The 13279-nt window shown below is 40.8% G+C and overlaps 1 protein-coding gene across 1 annotated transcript; it reads right to left on the reverse strand.

Moving 5' to 3' along the window:
• Positions 1-5418: 5418 nt before the first annotated feature.
• On the reverse strand, positions 5419-6941 carry ARL4A (ADP-ribosylation factor-like 4A). Its single transcript, XM_006834246.1, has 2 exons — positions 6880-6941; positions 5419-6447 (listed from the first exon to the last, which is right to left on the reverse strand). Exon 2 carries the CDS (start codon positions 6356-6358, stop codon positions 5756-5758), a length of 603 nt encoding a protein of 200 aa, XP_006834309.1. The 5' UTR covers positions 6359-6447; positions 6880-6941; the 3' UTR covers positions 5419-5755.
• Positions 6942-13279: the final 6338 nt, after the last annotated feature.

Raw genomic sequence — 13279 nt, forward strand, 5'->3', positions numbered from 1 at the left:
CATTCTAAGAATGCTCTCTGGCCCAGCTTTCTGTGGCTAGGGTCTGAGAAATGCTTCATGGCAGTTGGTTGGAAAGATGTGTCTAACCTGTGAGCTCTGCTCCAGCTTTGGGTGACTGAGATCAGAGAGAATATGAAGTATGTGTGGTTGGCAATAAGGACAGAGAAAGGGGAAGGTAAAGACTGGATCCATTACCACATTTTGGAAAATAGATTCAAGCCGATCCTTAGAACACAGAAGTGAAGGTGGGATGTGTTCACTGTGCCCCTTATTTAGCACAACTTTTTAGAACACAGATTGATGGATCACTCAGTTTAGTAGGTCTAGGGTGGATGGAGCCTGAGTATTTGCATTTCTAACAAATTCCTAGGTGTGCTGATGCTTTTAGTCCAAACCATAAAAACAAAAACAAAAAATAATATTTTTTAATTATTATTAAAAAATCATTTTTTCTACTCGATTGCACCTATAGTGATCGTATGAGACATTACAGAACTGCCTCTTTGAGTTTCTGAGACTGTAAAGTCAATCTTTACAGGAGCAGATTGTACCATAATCTCTACCTCAGAGTAGCTGGCTGATTAGCAACCAAATATGTAACCTACTCTGCCACCAGGGATCCTGGTTTTAGTCCAGGGGCCACATTTTGAGAAACACTGTATTAATCAACCTATTCCAGTTACAATCATTTAGAATGGATTATTTAGTATATATGTAACATGTTTAGCTTCTAACCCAAACGTTAAGGGGTTAAATAGGTCCTAGTGATCTTGTCTTTCCTCCTTGCCCCCCTCCCCAAATCAGCTATTGAAAATAAGATGGATTACAGTTCTAATGGGAATCACATGGGGTTTCTAGAGTCAGAATCAACTCAACTGCAATGATAAATCTGAATTTTCTAGGGAAGGTGCTAGATAATACTTCTGTTATAGCATTTTTTAGTGTATTCCTTATTTCAGAGCTAGGAAAGATAAGACCTAAGAATGGGTTTATCTGATTAAAAATAACTTGTTTATAACCAATCTTATTTAATAAAATGAATCCACTACATTCAAGGGTATTAGTTCAGTGATAAAAACCATACCCCTCATGTTCAGTTCTAGCCAGTGCAACTCGTGCCGTCATCCACCTGTCAACGGAGGCTTATGATACTCAGCAGGTTCCAGTGGAGTTTCCACACTAAAACAGCCTAGGAAGAGAGGCCTGACCATTTACTTAGCCATACAAGATCACAAGAGAGTCAGAGAGCTACTAACAAGTGAAGAAATTTAAAGCTGAGAGTAATTGAGTAATAAACTGTCCATGAAGAAACTAGTTAAGTGGTAGATCCAAAATTCAAACCTCGGTTTGCATGCCATTTATACCATACTGCTCAACACATATTAATTCGGACACAGAAAGCTCCTTAGAAGAGAGGATGCCAAGACATTGTCTCATGAATTTTGGATATGTTGTTCTCATGCTTGGTGAAATAGAGGGTCAGAGAGAGAGGAAGACCCCCAAGGAGACAAACTGACACAACTGCTGGCATCAAGGGACTCAAATGTAACAATAATTGTTAGGGTGCCGCTGGACTACTAAGCAGTGTTTAGTTGTGTTGTGCATGAGGTTTTTATGAGTTGGCTCTGACTCACAGAAACCCTGCACAGGGTTTCCGAGGAGCAGCTGATGGTTTTGAACCATTGACCTTGTTGCTATCAGTTCAGTGCTAATATCAAATTCTTAGTGACAGTTTTAATTTTACCAGGAGGACATAGAAGAAGTTTCAAGTGATTTATCAAAAAGTAATAATGGAAGAGTCACTAGGATTTGAACTTTGATCTAACTCCAAAACTCATGCTGTATTTAGCCAGTGTACTAGACATCCTTATAAATGAAACTTCTGCACACATTGTCATTGTTAAGTGCCATCAAGTCAGTTCTGACCCATAGCAACCCTGTACAGGGTTTCCAAGGAACAGCTGGTGAGCTTGAACTGCCAACCTTGCAGTTCAAACGACTTTGCAGTCCGGCGCATTACCCTCACCAGGACTCCTGTGGGTTGTTAAATGCTCTCAAGTCAGTTATGACTCATAGAGACCCTATAGGTGATTTCTAAGGAGCAACTGGTGGATTTGAATCACCAGCCTTGAAGTTCAAACCAACCTTATGGCCCAGGGCTTATCCTTCAATGCCACGCCCAAACATACATGGTGGTGGTAGTGGTTATGTGCTGTGGACTTGGTTCCAACTCATAGTGACCCTGCACAGGGTTCCCAAGGCTATAAATCTTTACAGGAGCAGAAAGCCTCATCTTTCTCCCATGAAACAGCTGGTAGTTTCAAACTATTGACCTTGAGGTTCGCAGCCCAATTCGTAACCACTATGCTACCAGAGCTGCTTAGGTATTCTTACATAATTTGATACATCCTCTAACAGTAATTTATTGAGACTATTATCTCTAATCTTCATATATTTTAATGTTAACTTTATTATTACTAGTCTGAAACATTATTATCCCACATATTAAGCTTTAATTTACTCACGTCAGGCACTTTCATACAAATGGCAATTAAATCTGGCTGTCCCCACTTTTAGCTGATTCTCTAAGACATTTAATATTGTTAAATTTAATTGGGTTAGATTTAAAATTACAATCTCAAATGATGGTATACAAGAGACTTCAAAAGTTGTATTAGCTAAATGCTGAGTTTCCTATAACCTAAAGTTTCAAGAAATCTATTTTGTATTTTTACTATTATCACTGTTTATATTACTGTTGACAATGTGTTTACGAGGACCTTGAAACACTCTACCATGACCAAAGATCTTCTTCAAACTCAACATGAATTCAGGGAAAACACTCTTCTAGTGTCAAATGCCTTGTACACACATATTCTAAGTCATACCTTTCCCTCTATTCATAAACTATCATTTATCAAAAGTATCTCTATACACACTTACATTCATATTAATAACTTCCTGGTTTTCAGTAAGAATTTAGGTTCATCTTTACATGGCAGCCTATGCTGCATACTTTTTTCTGTGTATAACTTTTATTTCCCTGTATATGTTATAATCAACTTTAGAAAAACTTGGTATTTAACTTACATTAAATCTATTTAAGTTTTTAACTTTGTTCTTTGATAGTAATTTAAATGTTGTTAAGTGCCACAGAGTCAGTTCCTATTCATGGAAACCCGGTACAGGATTTCCAAGGTGAGACTGGTGGGTTTGAACAGCCCACCTCGTGGTTAGTATCCTACAGCGCCACACCAGGATCTCATAATTTTATTTAGAGTGAATATTTGCAATTAAACAAAAAAACTTCCAGGTATTAAAAAAAAAAAAAACTAAAAAAAATTTACTTGAGGAAACAACAAAAAACTAGGTACAAGAGCATTGTCTAAACTCTTTAAAATTTATCTGTGGCATTGCAGGGTAATGCACTAGGACTACAATGTCATTTAGAACAGCAAGGTTGGCAATTCAAATCCACCAGCCACTCCTAGGAAACCTTAGTCCAGGTCGCTGAGTTGGAACAGACTCAGGGCACTTAACTATCCTATGGGGTAAGTAGCTACAATAGGTTATAGGAACTGAATTTAGCAAACTGAACACTTTTTAAAGAGTTTTACAGTTGAAAATATACTGCTTATGTCATTTTCTTTTTGTTCATTAAATATGAAAAATGTAGAGAGCATGGATTTACTTATCAAATTAGTAGGTTAGAAAACAAGGGTCAATACACCTTAAATTATTAAGAGAGATTTAAGACACTATTTGACATAGAAGTATATGGAAAAATCGATGCAGGTTAAAAATCTAAACTGATTCAAAGATTTTTTTTTTCCCCTCCATCAAGCTTCATCATGAATCTAGTCATGGTTTAGAGTACGCATCATGATTTTGTATGAGTGAAGAAGGGGAAAAAAAAAAAAAAAAGTCCTCCCAGAAATAGCTTTCAATGCCTCTGTCACACATATTATACTCAACTACTATAGAAGTTATGTAACCCAACTGTCAAAGTTGTTTTTACACATCTAATTAAAAGCTTAAGCAAAAGTGGAATATATGAAAACTCAAAGTCAAACATGTTATCCTAGAGCCTCAAGTAATTTATTGGTAGTTAGGTTATCCACATTTCTAGAAATATAAATATTCTAAGTGACTGTCACTAGTGCAGATACATTTAACAAATGTAAGCTCCACAGGAAGCTACTTTATTTTGTGTGAAACAAGAATCGAGGTTCCAAACTAACCTGTGCCACTAAAAACAAAAAAGAAAACTAGAAACGAAAGCCAATCTCTGCTGGCAGAGTATTTTTCTTTCATCTTCAAAACAAACAGCTGTTGGACTTACACATACGAAATGACGCTGATTTGTTAATAAATGGAATTTCATTGGAAGTAACATATGGAATACAGTGGAAGTCTTTGCCTGTAGATAGATATATAGGATTTGGTAAAGGTGTTTTATTATAATTTATTCCAATGTAAACAGCACCAGAAAATTTTCATAAAACAGAAGGCTTTGCTTTCCATGTCCCCTCTTCATTTTCTATCACTAAATTTATCTATAGAATTGAAACACTTCTTCCTTCTAATCAGTTCTGAATTGCTCAAACAACACTGTTCAGTATGTAAACAAAAAATTAAAGCTTAGTGCACATACAGGACATTTTTTACATTGTCACTCCACAGTGCATCAGGTGTTGTTTATAAAGCTTTTGCTCCTCCCAAAACACTTCAAAAATATGATGTTAAGAACTACATCTGTGTTCAGTCAGCAAATAGAACAAATACTTTTAAAAGAATTTGAGACCATATGTCACAATTTTATCTTTTTGACTTAATTCATCAATTGCTTTCTTTATAAAGCCATATGTCTATCCAAGCATATTCATTTACATGTCCAAATTTACTATAAAAGAGTCAAGTAAATAATTTAGGTTATTCAAGTGAAAGTGTTTCTGACAGCGAACTCTTTCTACTACATACCTAGATCTCAAAAAAGGTGTTCTAAACTTGACCATGTAAAAGATGCATAGTTATTTCTAAAAAGACTATACACCAAAACATGCTTTGTCAGAAAAACAAATCCATGCACCTGAATAGGTCCCCAAATGCCTTATTTTTTTTATCATTTTAAGCTTAAACCAACTTAAACATGGTCTAGAATTAAGACATTGAATTAAATTATTTGATTCCAGAATCTGATAAAGATCATTTGGCTAAAACAAAAAAGCAAATAGCTCCTCTTCACCCCTTACATAAAAAAAAGGAAAAAAAGTATGACTGTGTGTATATTACTTAGATATATAAATCTACCTCAGTATTTTCAATAGTAGGCATTTAATCTTAACTTACAAAAAAACCTTGTATGCAAATTCCTTGCAAAGATTCCCCTCAAAAGATGTAAGCACAACACTAGGAAGACACTCTTTAAAGTTTTATTTCACTAAATTTGACCTGAAGGGTCAAATTTTCCACAACTGTTTCCAGGTCAATTTACTATCCTTGTTTGGCTTCCAAAAATGGTAGTACCAGAAGACTTGTGGGGTGGGAAGTGAAAGAGAGACCACTTTAAGAAGCCCTGCATTTACTCATCTTCCAAAAGGCAACTGAGTTGGGCATCTGATTGTTCAACAACAAAACAAAGCTTTAACAGCATCCAGGAGGGCAGGCAGGCAATCCAGGCTGTAGACACTCTTCCCATTTGTCAAAATCAAACCAAAGAAAACCTACTCCACACAGATATAAAAGGCATTACAATTCATCTTTTCTTCTTCTGTTGCCGCAACATTTTTCTTCTTTTAATTATCATATCATGTAGTTTCTCAAGTCCTTCCTTTAGTCCGTCTCCTATGATTGCACAGGTAGGCTGCAAATGCCAAGGAGTTGACGAGCTCAGTTCACCCATTGCTAACAATTTCTCAATTTCAGATAGAGACAATGAATGCCTTAGGTCTTGTTTGTTAGCAACTATAAGTACAGGGACTCCCTGGTTTTCTGATATCCTAGTTATTTTATGAAGTTCAGTTTTGGCTTCTTCCATTCTTTCAACATCAACAGAGTCAACAACAAACACAATGCCATCTGTGCATCTGGTATATGATTTCCACAGGGGCCTTAATTTCTCCTGACCACCTACATCCCAGAAGTGAAAAGTGACCGTTTTAGAATTTCCCAAGGTTACCTTAATTTTCTCTGTATTAAATCCTTTGGTAGGTACGGTGTTTACAAATTCATTGAACTGCAGTCTGTATAATACAGTTGTCTTTCCAGCACAGTCCAAACCCAGAATAACAATGTGGAAGGACTGAAATGACGGCAAGCTGGACAGTATAGAAGTCTGGTCTGACAGTCCATTCCCCATTTCCAGCTGGAAATAAGTATCCCAAATTGAAATGCTTTCTTCGTAAGCCTTTTGAACGTCTTTTCCTCGGTGACCCTGCTACAAGACCGCTGGGAGAAAGGGGGAGGGGAACAAGTTATTTTTGTGAAATAACGTACAACTTTTTTATCCCTCAATTTTTGTTAACATAAACAATAGGAGGAACGTGGTAAATAAAACTTGCTTTAGTAAACAAAAACTGATGATATATAAAACGTAAGCAATGCAAGACAAACGATACAATCATTGTGATGAAAATTCTTTAAGACTCATTGAAATTCTAATATGTACTTTTCTAGATCCCTAAACCTCAATGACCTCATTCCGGAGACAGCTCAGTCACCAGTATATGGCCTAAATTGCCGTAACCACAGAAGTACCTCTTCTGGGAGAAAACTCACCACGTATAATCCTATTTTAGGAATCTAATCCCACATGTTCAAAGTATAGCCAAGGTCACTATTACACCCTCCCGAGACCAAAAATTCTAACAAAGCTCTCACCTCCCGAACAGCAGTCTGTGTCCAAATAAGAAAGCATTGGCCCACGGGAGTTACTACGAAGGTGGAATGCAACCCATGACCGCCCGGCTTAGCTCTTCACGCAGCTCTGGCAATTGCGGCACCAGAAACCTGGGACTGCGACTCCGACCACGCCCACTTCTGGCAGCCCACCCATGATCTCAAATCCCATTGGTCACTCCCGCCAGGGTGTCCTAACAACTCCCGCCCCGGCGCCCTAATTGGTGAATTTAACTGCCGCTCCCAAAGCGTAGGAGACCTTCTCTCTTGCGGTCCACAGGCACCACCTGTTGCCCTCAAGTTAAAAAACAAGGCGCCCAGGGAGGGAACCTGGCGGCTCAGGTCGCGGCCGGTTTGCCCGCTCCGCCCTCCTGGGAGCACCTGCAGCGCGGCCGACTGCCACGCCGCGCCGCGCTTCTCACATCCGGGACCCACGGTCACTGCCGGCACGTTAACTGTTCGCTGGCCAGAGAGCACTCACTACGGCCGCGTCGGCTCCTTGATGCGACCTGCGACAGCCCTGTGACAGGCCCAGTCTTTCCACAGCTGGATCCCACGACACTCGGCCGGCTCCATTCCCTCTGCAGTTGTAGCCGCCACAACTGCCCGCCCCGCTACGACTCACCTAACCTACCGTCCTGGACTAACGCCGCTCACAGCCACTGAAGAGGTGCGCTGGTGTCTGCTCTCGGGCACCAGCGAGGCCCGGGCGATGACAGAGCCTCAGTTTCTAAGGGCGCCGAGGGGGCGCCCCGCGCCAGGCCGCCCTAACGGTGCTCGCCTCTCGCTTTCCACGCCAGCCGCGGGCCCGCCCCCTTCCCGCGCGTCATACCCGCGCGGGCCAGTGGGGGTCGCGCGCGAGCCGGGTCGCCTAGTAACGGCAAAACAAGGTCAGGTTCGAACGGACCTGCAACCGGCTGCCCGCGACGTCGGGTGGGGCTTCCGGCCTGTGCCCTGAGGCCCGGAGTTTACCAGCTAGCCTTGTCAGGCAGACCACACCCTGTAACACTTCTGTTCTGGACACTGTGGGACGCCCTCAGGGCGGCGGCCGGTGACGCAGGGCCAGGGATTCCAGCGGACACCGGACGGGCGGACCACTTAGATAACGGGGTGACGTGGACTTGCCTCTGGGGCTATCCTGAGCTCTCTGGAACCGACAGGTGTCTGGAATGCACCTTCTTTTTGTAAAGCAAGTTATTATTCTGCCTGCCATGTGGTCCTAGCAACATCCCTATGAGGTGATGACAGGTAGAGAAGTCCCAGTTTTATGTATAAAGTTTACATTGTTTCTAAGGTTTTCTGGAACGAAAATCTAGGATGATTCTAATTCTCAATGTAATTGTGTACCCTCATTCTCAAATAGCTATAGTTCTGCGTGCTTGGAAATACATTAATGAGCTAAACAGACACAGTCTCTGCCCTGGTGGAATGATAGAATCTCCAGGGAGAAAAATTAAAGTAGCAAAATTGTCACACACATAAATTTAATTACATAATGTTCGGTAATGATTGCAGGGTATTTATGACGACATAAGGATCCCTGGTAGTGCAGTGGGTGAAACACTGGCTTCGAACCCAACCGTGAGGAGGCAGTCTGCTTCCATGAAGTTTTACATCCTCTGAAACCCTGTGGGGCAGTTGTCCCCCCTACAAGGTCACTATCAGTCATAATTGACTTGACTGTGGGGGTGGGGATTTGGTGTGTTTGGTTAGGACAGCATAGCATAGATACTGGCTTGAAGTTCTGAAAACACCTTTAGTGAGCAAACAACTTTTTGTTACAGACTTGTAAGAGATTGTAACTTGGAAGAAACCAATATGCTATACCTTTTTGAAGGGGGTGGATATTTTTATTCTTTTTTAAATACATATTGAAATCTCCCTAAGAAATGTAGTGATTTTTCTCAAAAACAGTATTTCCAGTTTTCCCAAGGTGGTGCAAACAGTTATAATGTTGGACTGGAGCTGCTAGCTGATTGGTTGGCAGGTCCGGGCAATCTACTTCTGAAAAATCGATCATTGAAAACCCAATGGAGTACAATTCAACAATGACACACATGAGCTCACTACGAGTTATAATGGACAAATGGTACTGGTTTACGATCCCCAGTGGCAAAACGGTTAATCAAAGGTTGATAGTTTGAAGCACATAATTCACAATAAAACATTTAAAAAAAAATGGGGAAGTAGTTAATCTTATAGTCCAGAAACAGAGGAACGTACGACAATCAAGGGAGAAGAGCACAAGCAGAATGTGGGACCCTATCAAGAGAAGCAGTGATGCCAGAGATGGAGGCAGAGATGAGAACATGGAGAGAAAGAGAGGGACTGATTGCTGGCGGCCAGGAGGAAGGCTTGCAGAATGTGCCCTTAAGTGGTTTAAATTATTACATATATACCTGAGTATTTTAAGAAAAAAAAAAAAAAAAAAAGACCTAAAATGATTAGAGAAAAATATTGTTAACTGATAGATAGTACATGGATTATAATCATTGTAATGAAACAAAGTATATGATTTGTTGAATGTAAAACTAATGGTTTGCCCTGTAAACTTTCAATCAAATCACAATAAAAACTTAAAAAAAAAAAGATACAAAAACTGCAAAAAAAAAGGTTGATAGTTTGAATCCACTCAGTGGCTCTGATGAACAAAGACCTGGTTCTCTGCTCCTATAAAGATCATAGCCTAGAACACTCTATGGAGTACTTCTCTTTCACATGGGATCAATAAAAAAAAAAAAAAATGTCATTGAGTCATTCAACCCATATCAACCCTCCAGTTTCCAAGGAGTGGCTGATGGATTTGAACCACTGACTAGTGCCACACTATTGTTGTTGTTATGTGCCGTGGAATCGGTTCTGACTCATAGAAGCTCTGAACAGGATTTCTGAGGAGCGGCTGGTGAACTTGAACCACTGACCTTGCCGTTCAAACCGACATTGTAGTCCAGCCCATTAACCCGCAGTGCCCCAGCAGGACTCCAGTGTCACTCCAAGACCCCTATATAGGACTCCCAATCTTGACAGAATTTAAAAGACACTGTTTCTGCTTTTGTGAGTCGGTATGAGAGCAGACAGCCTCATCTTTCTCCCAAGACACAGTTGGTAGATTTGAACCACCCAGTCTTGGAAACCCTATATAGAGTTTCTGTGAGTCGGACCCAACATGACGGCACATAACAACCAACATCTTTCTGGCCTTCTCTGCTTCGAGCCAAGATCCATCTGACATCAGCAGTGATATCCCTTGTTCTATGTCCTCTTCTGAGTGCATCTTGAACTTTCGGGCAGTTCCCTGCCAACATACTGTTGTGGCTGTTTTTAAATTGTCTTTAAGATTTTACTTGCATGTGATGTGGGCTAGGCATTGGGCTGTTTACTGCAAGGTGGTCGTGATGTGCCATGGAGTCGGTTCCAACTCATAGTGAACCTGTATAACATTTCCGAGCAGTGGCTGGTGAATTTGAACTGCCAACCTTGCGGTTCAAACCAACCTTGACATTGAGTACTTATCTTACAGCGCCACACCATGACTCCAGGAAAATGTTTGTTTGTAGTTAAATGATAGAATCTCATTAACCATGTTAATCAGCAAGGTTGGCATTTCAAACCACCAGCAGCTCCTTAGAAACCTTATACAACAGGGTGGGTTAACAAATAGGGCTGCGAACCACAAGGTCAGCAGTTTGAAACTACCAGCTGTTCGGCGGGAGAAAGATGAAGCTTTCTGCTCCGGTAAAGATTTATAGCCTTGGAAACCCTGTGTAGGGTCACTATGAGTCAGAACTGACTCCACAGCGCATAACCACCACCACCACCAATGTGATGGCTGGAATCCTGGTGTGGCTCTGTGGGTTAATGAGCTGGACTGAATGGTTGCTTTGAACTGCAAGGTCAACAGTTAATGCTCACCAGCTGCTCCTCGGAAACCCTATAAGGAGTAGCTATGGGTTGGAACCAACTCCATGGCACTTAACAGCAACAACAACCAATGTGATGACTGGAACTGCAGTTCCCTTGGCAAAGCCAGAGCAAATGATTTCGAGTGGTGCTGTAGGATAAGCACTGGACCATGCTGTCAGTTTGAACTGCATGGTCCAGGGTTCAAACTCAAAAGCTACTCCTCAGAAACCCTATATAGGGTGATATCAATCAGAACTGACTTGATGGCACTGTATGCCCAAAGGCCAGAGGTTCCCTACCATTGCTATACAGGATCTCTTTATGTGTAAACCAACTTGACAGCCCTTAACATCAACAAGATTGAAGTTGTCAAAGACTTCATTTTTCTTGGATCAACCATCAACACTCATGGAAGCAGCAGTCAAAAAATCAAATGATGTATTGCATTAGGTAAATCTGCTGCACAAGACCTTTTAAAAGTGTTGAAAAGCAAAAACATGTCAGCCTGAGGACTAAGGTTAGCCTGGCACAAGTCATGGTATTTTCAATAACCTCATATGCATGTGAAAACTGGACAGTGAATAAAGAAGACCGTGAAAACTTGATGCCTTTGAGTTATGGTGTTGGAGGAAAATATTGAGAATACTATAAACTGCCAAAAGAACAAACTGATCTGTGTTGGAAGAAGTGCAGCTAGAGTGCTCCTTGGAGGCCAGGATGGCCAAAATTTGTCTCTCATACTTCGGACATGTTGTCAGGAAGGACCAGTCACTGGAGAGGGATATCATGTTTGGTAAGGTAGAGGGTCAGAGAAAAAGAGGAAAACCCCCAGCAAGATGGACTGGCAAAGTGGCAGTGTCAGTGGACTCAAACATGGCAACAATTGTGAGGTTAGCCCAGGACCAGGCAGTGTTTTGTTCTGTTGTGCATAGGGTCACTATGAGTCGGTATTGACTTGGTGGCACCTAACAACAACAACAACAACATCAACAATAACATTTTTGAGCAATAACAAACATGAAAACGGCAACAAATTACTTTTAAAAATGAAACTTTTGAAATGCATGTCTACTTTATTGCATAATATTTCTGTTGAAGCCCCATTCAGACATTTTATTTAGATGCTATGACGTAAAACCCTTTGCTATGCCTCAGAAACCCTTTTCAGGGTTGCTGTGATTCGAAACTGACTCCACAGCACACAACCACCATGCCATAAAATCTTTAGACTGTAGCTTCCAAACTGTTGAGGTGGCCTGGGGTGCCTCAGGAACACAGGCTCTATGGAATAGTCTAACTTTTGAGGGAAACACAGTGACATCTGGTGGAGCATGTTAACAACTTCAGCTATTAAGGTTTTGGCTCTATTGCCTTCTAGTTGGTTCTGACTCATAGCAACCAGGTATAGTGTTTTGGAGGCTTTAAATCTTTGAAGAAGGAAGCCTCAAGTTTGGTTTGTTGTTAGTGCCAATTCAGATGTGTTATTATTAAGTGCAGTTGAGTCGGTTCCGACTCATAGAAATCCTGTATAGGGTTTCTGGGGTGTGGCTGGTGAGTTTGAACCACTGACCTAGTGGTTCAAACCGTCCTTGTGGTCCAGTGCTTATCCTACATACACACTCCAGGACTCCATTTTTGTTGTTAGGTGCTGTCTAGTCAATTCTGACTCATAGTAACCCTATTACAGGGTTTCCAGGGAGCTGCTAAATTTGAACCGCAGATCTTGCAGTTCAAACCAACACTGGAGTCCAGTGCTTATTCTACAGTGCCACACTAGTACTCCATGTTGTCGTTAAGGGTTGTCAAGTCAGTTCCGAAACATAGCATCCGTGTTTAGGATTTCCAAGGAGCAACTGGAGAGCTTGAACCTCCGACTTTGTGGTTTAAACAGGCTTTGCAGTATAGTGCATTAACCCACAGTGCCACACCAGGACTCTAGTACTCCACAGTAACCCTATATAGAGTTTCCAAGCAACAGCTATTGGGTTTTAGCTGCCGACCTTGTGGCTCACAGTTCAGTGATTATCCTACAGCGTCACACAAGAAGTTTTTGGCTTGGGCACTATGAAAAACGTATTGAGATGTTAGGGACTCTGATTTTCTCATTTTGATTAATAATAGAATCACCTGATAGTGATTTAAATTTATAACTTCCTAGTCCCATTCCATACCTCTGTCAAAAGAAACTGAGTCAACAATAAGATTAATTTATTTTATATTTATTCAGGCAAAATATTAAAAAATCAGGTAGCACCCAACTGTATGTGGAAAGATAACTCAACCAATTATCAGCTTCTTATTGACAAAACTCAGAAGCAAAGAAGTTTATTTCTAATTGGCTTATGTAACTGATTGAAACACTGTCGGGATTTAATTGGTCAACAAGGGTGAAGCGCTATCAGAATTTCACTGAATAATGAGTGTAGCCTGATTTATAGCAAAGCTAGGCTTAAATTTTGGTAAAGACAAGTCTTAGGGG

The sequence above is a fragment of the Chrysochloris asiatica genome, unplaced genomic scaffold (assembly GCF_000296735.1).
Source record: "Chrysochloris asiatica unplaced genomic scaffold, ChrAsi1.0 scaffold00010, whole genome shotgun sequence".
Lineage (NCBI taxonomy): Eukaryota > Metazoa > Chordata > Mammalia > Afrosoricida > Chrysochloridae > Chrysochloris > Chrysochloris asiatica.

Excerpts from the sequence above, each read along its gene's own strand:
- ARL4A (XM_006834246.1), bottom strand. The coding sequence starts at position 6,358 with ATGGGGAATGGACTGTCAGACCAGACTTCTATACTGTCCAGCTTGCCG.